Source organism: Camelus dromedarius, chromosome 1 (genome assembly GCF_036321535.1).
Source record: "Camelus dromedarius isolate mCamDro1 chromosome 1, mCamDro1.pat, whole genome shotgun sequence".
Classification (NCBI taxonomy): domain Eukaryota; kingdom Metazoa; phylum Chordata; class Mammalia; order Artiodactyla; family Camelidae; genus Camelus; species Camelus dromedarius.
The window spans coordinates 94,291,551-94,313,861 of NC_087436.1; the positions used below are offsets into that span (position 1 = coordinate 94,291,551).

At 32.3% G+C, this 22,311-nt stretch overlaps 1 protein-coding gene and 1 non-coding gene across 6 annotated transcripts in view; one reads left to right on the top strand and one right to left on the bottom strand.

Annotated features, from left to right (window-relative positions):
• Positions 1 to 219: 219 nt before the first annotated feature.
• Positions 220 to 22,311, bottom strand: part of N4BP2 (NEDD4 binding protein 2) — a 67,012-nt gene continuing 44,920 nt past the window's right edge. For all 5 annotated transcript variants that reach the window (XM_064487296.1, XM_064487301.1, XM_064487307.1 and 2 more), the window contains 9 exons: positions 21,612 to 21,697; positions 21,045 to 21,090; positions 19,539 to 19,735; positions 16,618 to 16,736; positions 12,962 to 13,100; positions 9,954 to 10,142; positions 8,910 to 9,078; positions 5,019 to 5,142; positions 220 to 3,771 (listed from right to left, as the gene is read on the bottom strand). In XM_064487296.1, the coding sequence (XP_064343366.1) occupies positions 3,726 to 3,771; positions 5,019 to 5,142; positions 8,910 to 9,078; positions 9,954 to 10,142; positions 12,962 to 13,100; positions 16,618 to 16,736; positions 19,539 to 19,735; positions 21,045 to 21,090; positions 21,612 to 21,697 (1,115 nt within the window). In that variant the 3' untranslated portion in view covers positions 220 to 3,725. The remainder of the gene's footprint in view (positions 3,772 to 5,018; positions 5,143 to 8,909; positions 9,079 to 9,953; positions 10,143 to 12,961; positions 13,101 to 16,617; positions 16,737 to 19,538; positions 19,736 to 21,044; positions 21,091 to 21,611; positions 21,698 to 22,311) is intronic.
• Positions 14,937 to 15,010, top strand: TRNAT-GGU (transfer RNA threonine (anticodon GGU)). The gene has a single exon. It is a non-coding gene; the product is annotated as a tRNA-Thr (tRNA).

A 22,311-nucleotide genomic window follows, 5' to 3' on the forward strand; every position in this document is an offset into this window, starting at 1 on the left:
GACTAAAGTTCAAAGGTCTTTAATATTAATTAAAATACTACTTAAATCCTTCAGGGACACAATTCTTACTTCTGACAGTTAAAAAATTCAAAGGTGTGAAGAGCTAAACCTAGTTAATCCATTTATCTGGTTCCAACGTAAACCTCTATTTGCTACAGCAAAATAATTTAAACTAGAATAAAAGTTGTGGAGAAAAATGAAATTTTTATGACCCTTTTCCCTCGAAATTAGAAAGTTTCACATAAAAATATACGTTCATATTTAAGCCACTAACTCTACCACATCAAATGAAGGATATCCTCACACTGGACAGTGACTAAAGTATTTTATTAAATTAAGGTATGTAATTTGCAAATGGTTTCATAAGAAACTTTAAAAGCAAACTTATAAAACATTTTCAATAAAAAAGTACAGAGTTAACAGCAAAATTACATTTTCTTTACAGTACAAATAAAAACATTTTGTTTGTGATACACTGCCTGAAAATTTTATAATATATTCTCCAACTGACAGCTGCAATATATTTTAATGAGAAGTCTCATGGTTAATTCAATCACTTGTTAATAATGGGTTCATCATTTGGACCATAAAAGTCAATTGCTCAACTTTAAGGTAAATAATAAAATTTGTCATCATATAATGTGAAGTTATAAAAGGCTTTTAGGGATGTAGATGTATTCTAGCCTTGTTTCTCTAATAAATTCTGCAGAGACAATGAGTAATACTGTAAACTTGAATTACACTTTAAAAATAAGCACCATTAACATACATTCTACATGAACTTACTTCACGATTTAAATGACAATTTTTTTGGCCACATAAACATTTAAATCTGTGTTCTTTACGATGTAAATAAAACTAAGCAATATTTAACCACTACACAGAAAGATTATCAAACTTCACCTCATTGCACAATGGAAAAGCACTTAGAAAAAGCACTTGGAAAAAATAGTACACCTTATTTTTGTGTTTTTATACATTATGTCATTTTTCTTAAGTTGAGAGCAGTTAAAACATTGTCAGAGCAATTTCCTGAGTTTCAAAGTTTCCAATTTCCAGCTCAGAAATAATCAGTCTTGCTATTATACATGTTCTTTTTCTAAGCATAAAACACACTTGAATTTAAAAAGAAAAAGATCAAAAGGATCAGAAACAATCCAACAGAATTATTTAGCTTTTCTTCTCAAAATGTGTTATAATACACAAGACATTTTAACATATAACTCAGGATTTCTAGTATACAATATGTCCTATATTTAAAGGCCATAGAATTGCAAGTAGTATTGAAACACTAATAAATTGAAGAAACCTCAACTTGAAAATAATAGAGATATAAGAACAGCCAATAAATGTAAGACAATATGCTTCCATTTCTCACAGTGAAGTAAGGAAATGAATAGATTGAAAATACTGTTAAGAGTCCCCTCGGTCCAACTCCACTTCCCCTGCGGTTTGCACACTAGTTCTCTTTTTACCCCCAGTAGATCCTGGTAACAGACGACTGAAGGAATATAATTGTTACTAAAACCTTCCAAACTACAGAAGTGTTATACTTTTTAAAATATTAATAAGTCTGCAAAAAGCCATTTTTAATGAATCATGTATTAGCACAAGCACACCAGTACAAACATGAAACCTGTGTTTACTTTTGATCTGTAAGATTTAGAAATGGGCAGAAGAGAAAACTCTGATAATCCCCAAACTCTGTTTCCCATCAGCATATATGATTAGAAATGGGTAAAAGAAGAAGGAAGCAATTATAAAATTTTCTTTCACAACTATGTGTTGCTTAAACTCTGCCAGGTAGTGGTGTCGGAGGCAGTTTGGTATTCAACAATTTCATAAAAACACTTATGATACTCAAACTTTGTCTATATTTATGAATGACGATTAAGAAAGAATACCCTAGATACATCAAAAAAAGCATAAAATTAAGAGTTGATACAGTATAAAGCACTGCTTCTTTCATTTGCTTTCTGCCCACAAAATACCTCACCTCTTGTTCTTTTTGACTGCTCCCACATTAATCATAATTATAGTAAATAATATTGAAATAAGTCTAGTTGAAGTGCTCAAAGCTGTTTTTTTTTAACTAGGTGAGGAAAGACAAAAACATAGAAAATGAGTATGCAGCAGTACACACTCGAATAATTCTAGGTTTCACTATTGTTATTCACATTTCTTAAATCATATCAATTTATACACAGAAATATTTTATTTCATTAACTAAAAACTATAGTTTTATAATAAGTTGTTGAAAAGAACTGCTTTATTTTTAATGTATACAACTCTTCTAGACATTACAAAAAACGTGCCAAATTGCTGGCATTTTTTAAACAAATTACTATAAACATAATGTGAATACTTCAATACCAGTCACTATTTCTAAGTAATAAACATATATTTTTATTTTTGTGGGAATAAATTCAATGATGTGGCACTTCTTTTACAAGCATGCTTTCATGATATATAAAAATGTTTTTTTGAGTTTTATTTTCATTAAAATGTCTGTTCTTTTGGGAAACCATTCTGTAATTTAGGATTCTTTCAGTAACAGCTGAATCCTATAATTCCTGATCCAAATGCTTTTTTAAGCTTATCAAAAAGCAACACAACTGTTTGCTAAAATTATATATGTTTAAGATATCCCCCACATCCAAAGTTCAATTTATTTAAACCAGTGTCTTACACTGAAAAATTATACTTTACCACGTTAAACTTGTGTAAGGAAATTGTAACTGACATACTAACAGGACTTTTCAGCTCACCAAAAACCAGAAGTAAATGAAAGTTTCCTTTCAGAAAGTTGGCTCTTTTTAAAAATAAAGGTAAAAAACTTTTCAATTGTAAGAATTTATGATTATATAAAAAAATGTTTTCTATATTTGTTTTAAGTCAATAGGATTCTGACTTACTGCAGTTTAGAAATTACATGCCTCAAATATAAAATATAGCTCTTTAGTACCGTCTTAAATACCACTTACAGAAGACAGTTCTATGAGACTTGAAGCAATTCTAGAAGACAGTAACAGTTGGTAGGCATCTAACCATTTCTCCTTCTCTGAAAACTTTTTTGCCTATGAAAGGTATAAAACTGCAATATAAGCTCAGACCCCAATTTTACTCCTAGAAAATGCAGACACACAGAACAAAGGAACAAAAGGTAAGAGATCAAGATTATATACACAGCAGAAGAAAGTACAACAGCACGTCTTCCTTCCTGTAGGACATGGCAAAATGATTTTTTCTGTATTTTTTGAAATCAAAAAGTACTCAAGTGTTTTTGTTAGATCTCCTTTCTTCAGTTACTACTACTTTTTTTCATACAAGCCTTTGAAGGGCATGAACCAGGCCTCAAAGCACTTAAAACACCTCTCATAGAAGTCTTTAAGACTTCACTAAATGTCAAACGACAATTAATACAAAGGTAACATTTTGTCTGAGAAAGAATCAGAGCATTTCAAACTTTAAAACTGCAGCTGATAATTTTCTTAGATACTGTGTAATCAATAAAAATTCTCTTTAGTTATTTGTAACAGACAAATTTGGCATTTGATTCAGTAAAAAATTAAACTTCTCTTGAGTTTTGAAAAACATTATGTTTTTCTGTTTTATAATTGGACATTATTTCTAATAAAACACAGGTTTACTGTAAAATTGACTACTGCAAATAAAACTAATTTTAACCTACAAACCTTCACACTTTTAAATCAAGGACGTTTATTTTACTTTAGCATGACTTTCAAGCACCCTGGTTTAATTTCAGAGAACCTGCAGAAATGAGAAAAGAGGTATTTTAAAGACAAAAATTTCAAACTGATAAATATATCCTGTAATCAATTCCAAGAATCTACACTAAAAAACATTTATTATCAAAGTACTCTCTGTTAAGTCACACCCAGGGCCATTATCTATACTTATGTTCCTTCTAATCTATTATCAAATTAAATACAAGTCTAAGGCTGAGGGTTACTCCTAACTTAGTGCTTATTACAACTTAAGATTTTTTAAATTCTCAAGCCTGAATGAAGAAGAGCATGCTGTAAGAAGGGTAAGTCAATGTCTGCATTACATTACTTCCATGCACTGTGTCAGTACCAAGAAGAAACTTCTGATAGGTAAGTCTGATTTTTTAGGCCATGAAGTGCTCTCAACTCTCTCAGTGTGAAATTTAAAGAAACACTAGTCTCTAAAATAGATCATTAATCCCAATATGATAATGTTCTGGTCTAACTACTACTTTTGTAAAAATAACTCTGAAATGTCATCTGTTTTCATGCTCAGAATACATATACCATTTTCTATAATGTAGCCAGTATTTAATTACAGGGCATAAACAAAATATGCTACATTAACTGAAACCAAAAATAAGAGATATAATGATATATATCTTCAGGGAATCTATCCATCAACAAATTTTTATTCTTGGACTTTTCTTGTCATTTGCTGTTACTAAATAATAATCTCTTAATAAAAAAGGACATTTCATGTTTGTCAGCTAAGACCATTAATGGTATTTAATTTATAAAGGTGTACAAATTCATAATTGATGGGAGATTACCACTAAAGCTTAATTATATTCAAATTATAACCGTATTTTAGCAGAAGCCTCAATTTTTTCCAAAATCCACAAACATGTTTCCCTTCAAAGGAATTAAACAGTAACCTTAAACGATAATATGTATAATCTAATTATATCTTGAATAATACATTATCAAAAAATACAAATATACTTATTTTCTTTTACATTTTTTTCCTTTTTTAGATTTTAAACTTATGATAGAGATAGTTTTGTCACATGATTACTTCAACAAGAAACACATCTGTCTTTCATTTTGGGTTTCCTGGACATCATAGATCCAGCAGGGAATGTTATATCATAATTTAAGCATGAATTTGTGGCTAAAATCAGATAGTTAAATTTAGTTAACTATTTTAACAAACCGCTCCTAGCATATTATTGGTGTTTACTATCTGTATATGGGCAATTGCAATGATCCACAGAAATCTATACTCACCTGAAGCTATGGCTTGTGAGGTATTTGATGACAGCTGGTTTGATGCGAGCAACTCCTCCCTGGCTATGGTTTCCTCTCCCCGTAATCACAGAGAGATAGGGCTTGCCACTGTTCTGCTTAAATTCTATTACAAAAGGAATTGGAACAGGTAAAATTAATTTATCCTATATTCTTAAGAGAAAACAAACCTTTACTCAAACACATGAGATTATTTTCATGAGGATTTAGAGATTTACAATTTCAAAAAGCCCCCAAATGAATGTTTTTAATGTATGTTTCATCTACGCTTTGAGGATGGAAGCCTGATAGCAATTCATCTACCTACAGACATAAGTAGAACTTCTTCTGTGGGGAGAGAATGTCTGTGTGCTACCAGAATTTCTCTCTGAAATAATGATGACAACAATAATATTAATAATATCTAACAATTATTACACACATGGATTCAGGCATGCATTAAGTGACTTATTAACTAAGAATCTTCACAACAACCCGATTAACTAAATATTCTGAAGCCAGCCAGCTTCGGTCTGGTTAGCAGCTCTGCCAGTAAATGACTGTGTAATAGGACCATCGATAAATACTCTGTCTATCTGTGCCTATTCCCTTATCAGTAAAATGAGGCATAAAGCTATTGCTTTATAGAATAGCACCCTCAGGAATAGCCATTAGCAAATCCACTCATTATAGCATGAACTGCAGTCTTACTGTTAAAGATAATCGATTGTTAACTTATGAAAACTATTCCAAATAGATGATTTTAAAATATCAAATGAACCTGAGCCTCTTGAAAGACCACAGCTCCTGCTTGTGGAAATCAAGTATATAAATCCTGAAGGTCAACAACAGCTACAATAACATAACAACAAAAAAAATCTGTTAATAATAAGAGTTGATTTAATGAATTCAATAGATTCTTGTTCCTCGGTTATAAATAGTACAAGTTTTGACCTTAAGCATAAAATACATATACACACAAACATTCCATATTCTGCTCATTAAGTTGCCCTAAGACCTCCAGCAGATCCACAGATTGTTTTTCAAGTATCATATCTCCAGGGCAATATTTAGCCTGAAGTTTTAAACAAATATATTGTTCTTGGACTTCTAATTATTTCTTTGCTTAAGACTTCCACTTCTACTCTAATCCATATGCATAACTTCAAGCAATATTTTGTTCAAAATTCAACTCTGATGACTAAACAAAGGTATTCACTTTGTAAAAATCTTTTACACTACATAATTCTTATTTGTGCATTGTTCTTTATGAATGTGATATTTCAAATAAAAGGTTACTAAAAAAACAGCCCAACAACCAACCTTGTGGGTGGGTAGAGCTCAGTGATAGAACACATGCTTAGCATGCATGAGGTCCTGGGTTCAATCCCCTAGTACCTCCATTAAAAAACAAAAAACAAACTTAGATCTCTTTAACCATAATTCAGCTCTCATCACTCCTTCTCTACTGCTCCCCTCATCAGTTAAGTCAGTTATTTATAGCATCTCACCTTTCAGTAGTTAGCTTACTGCTCTGAAAATGTTCTCTAATTGAATTGCATGCCTCAACCAAAGTTGCTGTTCAAAGGATGTTTACTGAATGAATTAATGTATATGCTTATGTTCCCAAATTTCAAGCTATTTATCTGCTGTTTATCACATTTAAAAAAAAACTGTTAACTTACTTTTAAGCATATCCCAGATTTCTTATCAACTGCAAATATTTCAGTATGTATTTCAAAAAGGACTCTAAAAAAATATATAATAACCACTGTGTCACCACCATCTTACAAAATTAAAAGTAGTTCCTTAATATATTTCTTAAAATGGCTAAAAGTTTCCCCCAGTAGTCTCAAAAAATTGTCTTTATAGTGATTTGTTTGAATCAAGGTCAAAACAAGTCTACACATTGCATTTGACTGATACATTTAACTTAATCTAAAGGTTCTCCCCTACCCCTAAGTTTTTTTTGGGTTTTTTTTTGCTGTTGTTGTTGTTGTTTTGTTTGTTTATTTTTATAATTTGTTGAAAAAATTAGATCATTTATCCCAGATATTCACAGTTTGGATTTTCCTGACTGTATCCCCATGGTGCCATTTAACATGTTCCTCTGTTCCCTATAAATCCATATAAAGTAGTAGTCAGATTTAAAGGCTTTATCTGCTTCTGGTTATTTGGAGGCAAAAAAGCTTCATAGGTGGTGGTAGTTTATTTTTCAATCAGAAGACACATAAAAGGTCAGATATCTTTTTTAAAAAAATTCATCCCCAATTTTGACAATCACCTTTTATGACTAAAACCAATCCAGGGCAGAGCCACAGATTCCCCCCTCTGACATTTCTGTTCAACAATACTACCATCTGGTGGTAATTGACAGTAACTACAGGCTACCACAGGTAGCAAGCACAACATGGACTTTGGCTTCCAGAAAAGCTTTGTATCTTGAGTCTGACCAAGTATCATCCTACACAAGTTATTTAACTCTTTCATTTTCATAATTTTTTTCTATTGAGATAAAATTCACATAACATAAAATTCATGCTTTTAAAAAGTACAATTCAGTAATTTTTATTTATTTACAATTTAGTGGTATTTATCAATATTACAACGTTGTGCAACCATCAACACAATCTAACTCCGAACATTCCACCATCTCAAGAAGAAGTTCTGTGCCTGTTAGCATTCAATCTCCATTCCCCTACTTTCCGGGCCTAGCAAACGTTAATGTCCTTTCTTTTTCTATAGATTTGCCTATTTTAGACATTTCATATAAATGGAAATCATATATGTGGCCATTTGTATCTGGCTTCTTTCCCACAACATAATGTTTACAAGGTTTATCCATGTTGTAACATGTGTCAGCATTTCATTCCTTTTTGTGGCTGATTTATATTCCATTATATGGATATACCACATTTTATTTGTCCATTCATCAGCTAGTCAGACATCTGGGTTGTTTCCACTTTTTGGTTATTTTGAACATTCATGTACAAGCTTTGCTATGGATAAATTATGTTTTCAATTCTCTTGTGTACAAACCTAGGAGCAGAACTGCTGGGTCATGTTTAACCTTTCAAGGAATACCAACCTTTTCCACAATGGTTGCACCATTTAATATTCCCACCAGCAATATATGAAGGTTCCCATCCTCTACACCTTACCGGCACTTATTATTTTCCATTTTATTAAACTTTTAAAATCATCAGTCTCTTTATCTATAAAATGAGAGGAATGCCTACTTTTTATTCAGTCATTTATCCAGAAGTTTTTAAGTGTTAAATGAAAGGCTCTATATACAATAATGATTCAATAATCATTACTGACTCAATTCTTTGCCAGAAAGACAGACATTTAATCATCAATTATACAACAAGCTTTTTATAAATACTGTGATACATAGGAGTACTATGAGAAGCTATTAATATGGAGCCTAACTTAGTGTGGAGGTCAACAAATGATAGTGAAGATAAACATACAGAAAAGAAAGAGGAGCAAAACACAAGATGAGAATGCAGAGGCAGGCAAAGAATGGTTATGCAAGGATCTGGGAATTTATGCTAAATGAAACATGGCAACCTGTACTTTCTTATCACAATGCTTACGTAACTATTTATTCACTGTCATCTATCCTACTAGATGGCAAACACCATAAAGACAGGGATCATGTGTCCTTTTCACTATTTTATCCCTGATGTCTAGAATATAGAAGAAAATCAAATTTTTATCGAGTAAATGATTTCCTCATTCTCTACGGACAGAATACTCTAACACTCCTGTGTAAGTTTTTCTTTTCTCCAATTTAAATAATGTATTTAAACTGCTCTTATATTTTCTCTTATATCAATACAAGCAAAGATATTTTCTATTGAAAATTTGTCATGACTACAGTCCTACCTTCAGTTTTCTGCTGTAAAACTGTTGTCAAATGTTCTATAGCCTCATCCACATGCAGCCCATGGAGGTCTAAAACATTCTGTGGCAGCAGGGAGGCATTGACTTTCTCAAAGATCTCCACGGCAGCAAGGTGATTGGCTTCTTTCATCTTCTGCTCATGGAGACTACCCTTTAATTACAAACATATCACCAGTAATCACTTTTGATATCTGCTACTTAGTAGAAAGTGAAGAAAAAAATAGTGCCCCACACAAAAGAAGAACAAAAAGGGAACAAATCTAAAACTTTAAATAATGTGATGGGCTACTATGCAAGAATGCAACAAAATTTAGGTGAATTTCAGTAGACTAATAACATAGTCCATAAAATACTAAGTCATTATTTCTAACTTATTCTCTGATCCAAAAATCATACAAGAGAGAAACTTTAAACATCACCCATTTCAAGAAGGAATCCACTGATTTATCTTTTGATAATCCTGGGTCTCACCCCTCTTAACACCTTGTAGTCACCTCTGAAGTCATCCTCAAGGTTTGCTAGTATTGCTGACAAGGTTATACAAGTTTGATACTTTTAAAAAAGTAAGCTATACGGAACCAAAAAAATAAAAAAGGAGGTCAGGTTTCTTGTAATAGCCTGCCAAGTGAGCCCAGGTAGAAATTTTCCTTCCCTAAAAAGATGTTAATGTAACTTTCTTTTTCTGACTATAAAAGTGAAACATTACTAAAAATTCAGACATGATAGAAAGCACAAGGCCTCTGTACTCCCACTCTGAGATGGCCAATATTAACATTCTGCTGCCTTTCCCCCAGAAAATTTCTATCTGTTTAGAAGTGGTACTGAATAAGAGAATCCAAACTAAAAGAAAATGTAGACTGTCAAATTCTCAGAACCACTTCTCACTTATTAGGATACTTTATATCACTTATATAATCTACATTCCCCAGAATAACTGAATCTAGTCACAATATGAGGTATTATCTGCTTCAAGATTATTCAGACATCATAAGTGACAAAGAAAAAATAATCAGTTTTCCTCTTTACCTGCTGGGCATAAAACGTGGCCACGTTCTTCTTCCCCATCCGATAGGCTTCCTTTGCCTTGCTGTAGCATTCCATTCTCTTCTGCTGGTGCAGGAACGCCTCCGCCCTGTAGTCATCGTACTCTGGGTACTCAAAATCCTGGAAAGATGGTTCGTTTGATGTATCTTCAGTCTCTTTCAATTTCTTTACCTGTACAATGTTACACAGTAAGAAAAATATAAAAGAAAGTAGAAAAACACAAGCTTTACTTCAGAAAATGTATATGAAAACTGGGCTCTACTATTTTTTACCTTTCTTCTCAGAAAACAGACAAACTATCCCAGTGTCTACCCAGTAAGTCATGCACTTAGTGACTACCATTAATGTTTTCTTGTCATTAGGGTACCCCTTCTTTAACCACTCTTATCTTAGAAGATGTTGAAAATTTCTCTAAAATTATAAAATATAAGTAGGTCAAGCTAAAAGAGAGAATATAAGATATTCAAAGGATAAAACTCATTTATTTAATGCAATATTTTCCAAATTTTAGTTTGTAAACGCATTCAAAGGGTCAGGCCAGTCATTGAAGGAAGTGATGGCATATTTCAATTTATATTTTTTAAAAAAACAACTAATAAGGTAACTGAATAATGTATATATATATATTTAAAGACAGACAGGCATATGGAATGACCATGCCTGGTAGTTAGTAAAAATCGTAAGTAGGTTTATGGGGCAGTTTTCAATCAGCTGACTACCAACTAGCCACTAAGGTAGTGTTGACTTTTTGAGATTTCTGAAAAATCATCCATCAAGCAGTTGTTATCCAAAATGGACCCTTAAATTAAAAAAGCTAAACTCACTCTAATTTAAAACACGAGGTAATGAAAATAATAATTATGCAATGTAGCTTCAATGTTCTCCACAAAACAGAAAAGAGTAAATAAAGGTATCACCATATTCCTAACTCATTACCAGAGTAAAAATCTGTAAATGTATAGTCTATTTATTTTTGCAACAAATACCCAGCTTATTATGTGAAAGAACACAAGACTCTCTCTCACACAGAATCTGCACAGAACCTGCATCCTTATGTCACTCTCACCAGCTTCTTTCACATACTTCCTTCATATTAATGTTTAAATATTCTACGATTATATGGTTTGCATCTCTGATAAAATCAAAGGCTTTGCAGGGAGGGGATAATAAAAATGCTTTTTATGACCTTTGAAAAGCCCATGGTGCCTAACACTATGAACATAAATATTTCATAGCCTTAAAATCTCTCTCTGCTGGTATTCATACTGAAAAATGCAAATCACATTTGGTTCTCTGGGAAGAAATCTCTCATTTCTTGCTTTTAAGAAAAGAAAAAACAGTATATAATAAGAGATACTTTATCAAATAGCTATTCTCTTTTAAAATAAAACCAAGATTTATTTTTTATCTCTTTCATAGAGATGTGGTCTACTGTAACTAACTTCACTAACAAAGGCCAAGTGAAATACATACTTCCTAAGAATTCACCTAATTAGTGCCACTTATTCTCTTGAAAGCATGATGTAGTGTAATATCAAAACCATTTCCTATGGTAACAAACTTGTACATTTTATTAAATGCTAAAGGGAAAAAGTAGTAGTACTAATGAAACGTTTAAACATTTTTTAAAAATGTTAGTTTCTTGAACAAAACAGATAAATCAAAATATTATGGGTATTATGATACTCCCCTTAGTATCTCTGGTCCCTTAAGGTCCTGAGATATCAAAGACAGTATTTTAAGATTTGTGAACCAAATAGTCTAAGTCATAAAAAAAAAAATTCACACAACTACAGTTTTTTTTTTCAATTTTAATGGACAATGGATATAAAGAGACATTTCTTCAAAAAAATATACAAAAGGCTAATAAGCACCTGAAAAGATGCTCATCATCATCAGTCATCAGGGAAATAAAATCAAAATCACAATGAGATAGCACGTCTGAATTAACTGTCTTTTATTTCCTGTATTCTGATGCTTTGACATCTGGGGTCTTGCTCCCCTGGAAACACAGTGCCCACCCCCCATCTTGGGGTAGCTAATTCCTAGAAACAGGAAATAACCTGCCTGTTGGCACACCTTACATATGCAAACTATGCAACCTAGAGCCCATACACCCAACCACCTCCTTTAAGGGGCTCTCACTCTCTGGGTCACCATTCACGTACCCTAATCACTGAAGCAGGTACCCAAAAACTAGGGACAGCTCCTATGCCCCTGAGCCTGCTGAAATTATTCAAATTAGCCAATCTTACACCTGTTTATTATCCTGCCTTGTCCATTCCTTCCCACAGAAACCACAAAAGAGGCTCTTGCCCACATTTCCCCCTGTGCTCCCTCTGTCTCCCAGACCCTGGTGCTTCCTCATGTATCTTTGGGTGGCAGGCCTCATATTTCTAGGGATCTGTGAGTATAATAAAAGCCTTCCTTCTTGGCATTTCCATGTCTGCATGTCTTACCAAACCTGATTAAAACAAACCCCAGGACCCGTAAAACAACTTCACACCCACCAGGATGTCTATAATCAAAAAGGCAGATGATAAGTGTCAGAGAGGATGTGGAGAAATTGTAATAAACCCTTACACACTGCTGATGGAAACGTAAAATAACGTAGCCACTTTGGAAAATGTTTGGCAGCCGTTACTCAAATGGTTAAACATTTCCACACCCACATATTTATACACTAAGACCCATCATATTTCCACCCCGCTGCTATTCAATTAAGTTTCATACTCTACTTCGTCATCTACAGAGAAAAAGTTACAGAAATTTAAATGCTTGTTGTGCACAAAGATACTGAAGAAAAAAAAATAACCAGTATAAATTCATTATTTTGAGCAAACAGATATTCTAAACCAAATAGGCTATAGGTAGTTAAATTTCCAGTCTACACAAAATGGTAAGAAATAATCATTAAATTATCTAACAAACCAATTACATTTTCATATACGATCATTTACCATTATTGTAAAAAATAAATAGCTCTATACCTTTTTCTCTTTAGACTTCTGTGCAGCATGAGAAGCGACATTCTCATTTTGGTGAACAAACTCTTGCGCTACAACTGTTCTTACAGGGTCTCCATCAAGAACACAATTTAGAAATTGCACTGTGTGTTCTAATGAATAGCTGTAGAAAGTTTAAGTACAAATATAAGATCAATAAATGAAAATAAAAGTTATGTGGAAACATTAACATAAGCAATCCTTCAAACATTTTAGAAGAATATGAAGAACTAGCTCATTTCTAAGTTTTAAACATCAAACATTTAAACATTAAATGCTCATTATATATCTCAAAGATTCAAGAATGACAAGAGGGAAAGTGTCAAGTTACAGGCTCTCAAAAACTAATTTTTAAATGCATATCACAAAGTAACACGTTGATAATTAACCCATCTTCTTATCTTTTATTCTAGGTAGATTTTCCACAAATCTTTCTTTCATCTTATCAGCTATACTTAAGTCCCTTATTGGATTCACACATGGTTTCAGTTTCTATTGTGCTAAATTTCACATTTTACTTATACCATGTGGGCTCTAGTCAAAGAAATTCTAAGCAGAGATACAGAAGGGAAAAAATAAAACACTACCTTACCTCCCACCCCTACATTATTCAGGCATATTTTCATGGTGATACTACATTACATGGAATATGAAATCTTACAAAAATTTACACTTATGTCCCCATATCCAAAGAAATTCATTCCAAAGCAAATTGTAAGTGATTTTACACTGCTCAGTATTTCAGACTATTTATGCCTATGATTTCTTCCAATGGCCAGATAATGAAGAGCTGACCACAAAGGAATATTTTTAAAATGTGATACATAGTTACCTAAAATAGTGTGATATTTTGCTATTCTTCAATTTATTGAAGACAATCCTTGAAGGGGAACCATCTAGGACCACCAGTTCCACTTTAGCATTCTCATCTTGCTGCCCCACATATGGGGGTTTCTAGGGGATAGAAGCTACCAGAAATTATCCACATCCTAACTAGTCTTTAAAATAACCTGGCTTGCCCACTCACAGGGCTGGAAGCCAGTCTCCACCACAGATGTTGTTAGAAGTACATGGCCCAGGAAGATTACATCACAGGCTTATACTGCAGTAACTGAACAAACCTACCCTTCTTACCAGGATGAAGCTGGAACTACTGCCAACTGAGAAGATTATCTAGCTATTGGCAGACAAATGGAGGTAATCATTTAATACCATAATACCTACCCTGAGGGGCCTGACTGACCTATCACTCTGGGTATCTGAGGGAAGGACTCACTCAGTCTCTTTAACTAGCCCGGGGAACCACAACTCTGGGTTTTTTCCACATCAGGCCTTCTTGTCCTGGTTCCCCCACAGAAAAGAGTGGCCACATGCCAGCACCACACTTCTAACCCCCAGTGCCTAGGGGTATTTTAACATATAACTCTAAGAAAACAGTAGTTTAGGTAGCAAAAATAAAAAGGGAAATTTTGGATTGAAATAATATCATGAAAAACTTGAATCAAGTGACATATTTAGAACTCTGCATAATCAGCAACGAATATTTTTGAAAAGTACTTTCATATAATATTTATACATGATCATAAAGAAAATCTCAAATTCTAAAAAGTAGAACTCTTCCAGGCTGCATTCTTGTACCCCAATGCAACAAAACCAAAATAAACAGTATAAACAAAATAAACTCCCCACATCACCAAACCATCAAACCATTTAGAAAATTAAAAATTCTTGAACAAATGAGAAAATCAAGCCAAGTTAGATATTATTTAAAAAATAATAAAAATGAACACTATATATCAAAATCGAAACATTACATATATATCAAGAACATTTTACAGAGAAAAATTCATACCCTTAAATATATTTGCTATTAAAGACTGAAAGGAAACTAAACAAAGAGTTGAAAATAGATCAATAAATTTTAAGAGAAAGGAACCATCAAAATAGAAAGGAAAGGGGTGGGGGTGTATCGCTCAGTGGTAGAGTGCGTGCTTGGTATGTACGAGGTCCTGGGTTCAATCCCCAGTACCTCTGTAAAGAGAAAAAAAAAAAAAAGAGGAATCACCAAAAACAAAAGCAAAAGTAAATGATTAGAGAATATAAAACAGACTTTGATAAATAAACTAAGAGCTTGTTCTTTAAAAGGGCCAAGCTGCAAAAACAAAGAGAACAGAAAAAAAAATTGGGAAAGGAAAAAGGCATATGATCAAATATAAAACAATGTTTTTAATTATTACAGCAGATTACATATAACTTAACAATAATAAACTTGAAAGCCCAGGTAAAATTTATGATTTTCTAGAAGAGAAACTACCAGAAAAGACTCATAAAAAAAAAAAAGCAAACATCTGAAAAAAGCAGTAACCTTAAAGAGAGTAAAAAGTTCTAAAAATCTTCTTCCTAAAAGGCGCAACCCCAGAACCTTCAAGGTACTAATTTATTTATATTTTCCAGAGCATTATACTTGCCAGATTCCTTTATTAAGCCTAATACCAAATAAAACTCCGATACCAAAATCTGACAAAAATAACACAGGAATAGAAAATCACAGATTAATCGCATTTACTTACTGTCACAAAAATCCTGAAATCAATTTCTACACTGCATTAAAGGAAAAAAACCTGAAGGTAATTTTTACTCCAGAAATTATTGTGATTGACATGAAATATACTAATAAACTAAAGTAAAAACTCTGTATTAGATTCTCAAAAAATTCTTAAAAGGTATCTATTTAAAACAACTCTTGATAAAATTGAAATTTAAGGACTACATTAAGATTGAAAGTATGTATTACTACTCAAATCAGAAGCATTCCTAACATACCAAACATCAAAACATACTATAACACTACAATAATTAAAATAAGATGGTGGAAACCCAGGACCAAACAAACAGCTCAATGGAATCAAAGAGTCTATAAAAGAAAATGTACGTTTAGGAATGTAGTAAATATTAGTGGTTATATTTTATGTCAATGGATAAAGATGATCTATTCATCCAGGGGATAATCATTTAGAAAAACAAGTTAAATCTCTACTTCATACTACACACAGTAAGCCTTTATTAAAGAAAATTTGGCACTAGCTACAAAAACTTTTAATGCACACACTGAACCAGCAATTTCACCTTTGAGAAGCAGCCTACAGCAGCATTCACCCACACACACAGAAACATATGTTCAAGAATGCTCAGTGCAACATCGTTTCCAATTTTTCTTACAGTCAAAAAGCCTATAGAGCATGTTTAAATAAACTACAGTACTTTCACTTAAGAATACTACGGAATACTCTATAGACTTTTAAAAGTAAAAAGCCGATGACAAAGTATGGACAGGAAAAATAAGTAACAGCAAAACTGTAAAACACAACCCATTTTTTGTGAAATATACATTTCTATACAGACAAAAAAGCAAATAGATACACATGTATGTACACACATTAATGTAAGTGTATGAGAAAAAGACTGAGGAGGACTATGAATCAACTGACAGAAACTTCTCACTTTCTACATCATTACATTTAAATGGTTTAATATACCTATAGTTATTTTTGTTGTCAGAAATATAAAAATAATATATTGAAATACATGACATATGCTCTCAATGATATCATAACAGAAACTACAATCCTTCTAGCACTCACTTGTGGTCCTTGAAAATGTCCACCAGAAAATTTTGGTTAATGGCTGGAAATATCTTGAAGAGCTGCTTCTCCTTTAGTTTAGTGGCACAATCTTTTTCAAACGTAAGTGGCTCCCTTCTCTAAATCAAACAAACAAACAAAAAAAAGACAAAAATCATCCTTAAGATGGAATTTACAATACCAGTTATGCTGATCCAAAGCAAGGTTATTTTATTGCAAGACTAATAATTTAAAAGCAATCACAGATTTTCTTCACTGACTAAAGGCTGAAATTAGTAACGTGAGTATTCTTGCACTATTTATTTATATCCCATTTTTTGCTAAGTATTCAAAGCTGCTCATTAATATATACATACATATAATCACACATATACACATATATGTATGCATGTGTATATATACTCAAATATACACACACAACACATTCAATCAAATTATACACAAAAGGATAAAGATATATATATATATATAAACAGGATATAAATAAATGAAGAAGTCAGAGAGTAGAGGAAATAAAGGTAAGAGTATAGGATAAAGCTAATAAGTAAAATTAGTATATAAATGCATGCCACAAAATCCTGTACAATTTGCTAAAGGTGGGCCACAAATTCAGTTCTGAGCTTCTCAGTGGCCAAAGCAAAGGGGGAAACAAAGATTCTGTGTCCATAAAATAAAAACAAACCAGTTGCTCAGGAGAAGTACAGCTTTTTCTGGTACTGAGACCTGAGAGAAATTTCTCCCATGGGTCTTCATAAAAGGGACACTGTGTGATGCTGTGAACAACGTCCTCAAAAACATATTCTCCTCAATGGGCAGAAACTACAATGTACAAATAAGTTCAAATTCAGGTTGACAGAAAATCTTAAAATTCACATTAAAAAAATTTTTCACAAACATATTTACGCCAAAATAACTGTATGTGAATTGTTACTGTTATTTTTTTCAAAGTCATATTTGGATTGTTTGACTTGCCAAACCAAAAGAGCTTTCCTAAAATTTGCTATTTTAATTCTAACTGAGGATTATGGCAAACATTCTTAAAGTGATTTCTAACTCGAAGACAATTCATTGATGTGGTGTAACTATGTAGTATTTTTTACTCCAAAAATCCTAATGTCTGAAAAGTAACTTCGTATAAAATTTCAAAGGTATCTCTGAAAATATAAAAATTACAATTTAGGACAATCCTAGAATAGTTTTTGGTTTTGAAGCCTAACCATATTTAGGCCATTTATAACACCGAACAACAAAAGAAGGGCCACAATAGATGGCAATCTGACCAGCAAAAAGGACTGGTAAAGCTGAACATATCACATATCACAAGAGTGATGGAAATAAGCCACCTCAGGATTTTAAATATTTCATATTTAAGATATATATTATAATCCAAACCTACTAAAAAATTCAGTGATCAGATTTACTAGCAATCTGCTAGGTAGTAGAGTTTCTAAACTATAAGGTCTCATCAATAAACTGGAAAGCTCATAACCTTAATCATTTTACAATTAATTCTTCTATTCATACATTATGCCTAATGTTTATTACATATTCTTTGCTTAAAAAGAATTCAAAGTATATTCTCCTTTGGGAAATTCTCCTACTGAGGCTCTACCTATGGTAATATCCTTAGGATCAAAAGAGTACAGCTTCTATTACCCAACCCACAGAAAGACAAGCAAAAATCACTGATAGAAAAAAAAAAAAAATTAAGTTGGGAAGTCAAAGAGTCTTATTTGTTCATTATTATACTGAGAGATTAAAAGATATTTATTTGTTCATTATTGTACTGAGAGATTAAAAGGCAGGTTAGAACCATAAAGATAAGTTTCAGTAATGGAAAATGGCATCTCAACAAAAAGTGTCACACCATTTTGGCATAAATTCTAGGCTTTCCTTATTTTTTAAGAAAACCCATTTTTCCACTTTATTACATAAATTGAAGAGATATCTGAAACAACACTAATTATGAGATCCTACTGAAGAGATTGTTCCTCGGATTATGTAAACATGCAAAGATGAAAATGGTAGCATATTTCCAATTTAATTAACAAGATAACTGGGGGATTTAAAAATCAAGGTGGAGGAATACCATCAGTCTTTCTATGCCCTAATTCTATGTATTTCAGCCAAATATAAAGGTGCTCCTTTAAGCAATCGAATGAGTTAAAAAAAAAAAAAAAAACAAGAAGGCAAAATGTTTTAACATCATCATCTAAGAACTTTTTTTCTTTGAGAACTAGACTAAATAACCTCTAAGGTCTTCACCCTTTTGTTTCTGAAATACTCAAACGCTAAATTTTCAGAATTTCAGAAAAGCCTAAGAAAAAGAAATGCAAAAGAAACCAAATTCTCTTATGGCTTCATATAATTAGATATGCTGAATAAGGAACAAAAATTAAGTTCAAAGTAAAGTGAAGTTTCTGTTTGAATTTGTTTAATTGAAAAGTTAGAAAAAGAAGAATACTTAATTTTTAATTCAAGTTCTTGTTTCTCAAATTTTTTTTCTAAAAAATTTTATTTCAAAGATGGATACTTCTTTAATAGCAAGACAGTCATTTCTTATTACTAATTTATGAATAAAATCTTCAAAAGGGACTTTTTTTGTTTTTCTAGAATTAAAAAATTACAGAAGTAAATGTTAAAAGAAATATGCAGCTCAATCACCTGCAAAAATAAATCTAAAACAACAGATTTAACACAGATTGGCTTACTGTTAACAGAATATCAATAAATTTCCCAGAAGTAAAAAAACCCCAATTTCAAGCTATATTTAAAACACTTTTCAATTTTAACATTAACTTTGACTAGGTTAAAATACAGATTCCAGACAAGGAAAAGTAGAACCAAATGAAAATCACAAAGTAAACACACAATCAACCTAGAATCAGAGACAAAGGCTTAATGTTTATGCTAACTCATACCAAATCATGCTTTTCCTGTAAGGCAATTTCTTCTGACATTATTTCTCTGAGCGATACTTTTTTAGTTTGAGTGTTCCAATGATCCAATAAGGGTAGCATTTCAGGTGCTGCTAAAGTCCTCAGTAATTTTTTGCCTGTTCTCTGAGATGATTTTTGTTCAGGATTATCAAGACCAACATGCCCAACCAGGGAAGGATCTATAAAAGCAATATCAATAGTATCAGACCCTCAACAATAAATGTACAAGTTAGGCATTATTCATTCTGTTACACCTAGCTCAGAGAGACTCAGGAAACATGATTTTTTACTTTCAGCTTATAAATGTAACATAACTCTGAAGTTTCAGAAGATATCTTCATATAATTGCAAGCAAGAAATATGTATAAATGGTAGAATATTCAAATGAGCAATGATCTGGGTATCATCGTAAATCAAGTCAGCGCTTCCCACTCTTTTCATATCACATCAACACACAGAAAAAGTGATACACATACACTGGTAAACAGAGGAAGGTGCAGCCAGCCAGAAGAGTCTAGCTAGATCGGCTCTGGTCAGCTCTTCTTAGCCACTCCCAAGAACTGAAAGGATCAATTATTTCTGCAAATCTGTAACCCACTGGAGGCACACAATAAATACTGAACAAATGGTATTCAACATAAGGAACTGAATATTCTAAGAAGTTCATAATCACAAGATTTAGTGTATAGTATTTCAGCGTTTCTAAGGGATAGCAACACATTCTGATATACTAATTTGCTTTCCTGGAGAGTGAAGACATAGCCAATACTGTCATCTGAGTAACTCTGATATCCTTTGGGCACCTTTAGCTTTCAAACAACTTTAGTTCTTGAAGCTGCAACACAAGCATAGGTCTGAACTAAAGCTAAGGATCTTCACTCTGTCCATCTTCAATCTGGAGTCCTAGTACGGACTGGACAAGAGCGGCATCTAGAGGAACTCATGCACAAAAGGAGGACACTATAACAGGTCTGCCACCCTGAACTAATCATATAGGACAGTGCTACCTAAGAAATCTTCTGGAATCAAATATTTTCAATTTGGCAGATGTCCTGAAAAAAGCATGCTGACTTCTGTGCTCTAACAATATTAACATCAATAAAAACTTTGAATGACCAAGTAATATTTCAATGTTCTCAAACACATGAACATTTTATTGCTCTCAAACCAGAATGGTTTTCTATCATTCAGAGCAAAATCATAAATAGGAAATACCCTGACTACATATGCATTAGAGCACACCTTGTGTGTTCCACAGCACTCCTGAAAGTTAAACAGTATTATAGGGGCTTTTTTCTTCTTTAAGTTTTACTTTATTTTATATCAATATTAAATGTTAAATATTTTTAAAGAACTTTTTTTTGCAAATCAAAATTCTTGGGTAACATATTTTGTGGAAGCATATTTAAAATGAGTTGAAATTCATACACACACACCAAGTTTCAATACCAAGACAAGAACGTAAGAAGTAAAAGTATGTGCTTTTACCTTGCATTAACTTGCCACAGGATACCTCTTCCTGTCTCTGTCGCTCCTAACATAAAGGCAGAACAGGGGATTGGCAAAAGAGGGTGCATTAGAAAACCAAGCGTATGTCATTTTTCTCTAGTAATCATTTCTCCTTGTAAAACTATCACCCGTTCTTGCTAAATCTAATAAAATTAGATAAAAATTATAAAGTATAACTATATCTATATATTTTTCTTATAGAGCTCTTATGCTGTATTTTTTTTAATGGTTTTGAAATTTAATTAGCACTGCAAGCCTTTAATCTAGGGAGAAAAAAACTAATTATGATTTTTTTTCCCTTAAAAAAAAATATCAACAATCATATTGAGCTCCATCGTTAATCATACAGTTTGGCCAGTGTGGAAATGATCTACAACACTGCATAGAGAAAAAAAAAATTTAGTAATCCATTAACTGGTGAAGTTCATTCTCTCTCAAAGTCTAAATTCAGTAGAACTCTTTCATATAACATAATAGATTTTACTGAAGAGCAAAGGTGACAAAATGCACACAAGGGGGGCCCTTTATAAAATGAAGCCTACCAACCATTACAGATTCTTTCCATTTCTCATGAATCACTTTAGCCAGATTCAGATCTATATGAACCACACAATCCTCAACTGTTAGGGACCCTTGTGAAGGGAAAAAAAGAGGAAAAAATATGATCATTACTCATTATACATTTGCAGAAAACATATTCAACTACTTTATGCATCATGAAACTAATTTGTATTTTTAATCACCAACCTATGTATCTAGTTCTAAATCTCCTGGAGTACTTTTATGTAGTATGTCATTGTTTTCACACTTCTTGGCACGTACAGTGTTATACAATGCTTCATATATTTAAGTTATTCACGTCCATTAGTCTAAATATATTTAATTTATTCATTTCCATTATTCAAGACCTTCCAGCAAGTGTGTTCTAAGAAATTAATCTTGCCCTAAGTATATCTGGAGTAGCACCAAAAGATTCAAAAAGATTCACCTATGCAAATAAGGATGAGTTGAATATCAGAGAAAACTTTCAATATATACATGGGATGAACACAAATTCCATATAAATATTGTATTTTCAAATTATATTTTTAAAAATCTTCTACAAACACATTGTGTCAAAAATAACAAAGTAGGCAACACAAATTATTTTACATTTCAGTTAACATATGAAATAGTTTTAAAACTGAAACAGAATTCTCCATCTATATTCTATTCACACAAAGACACGCATATAGGTAATTTACTT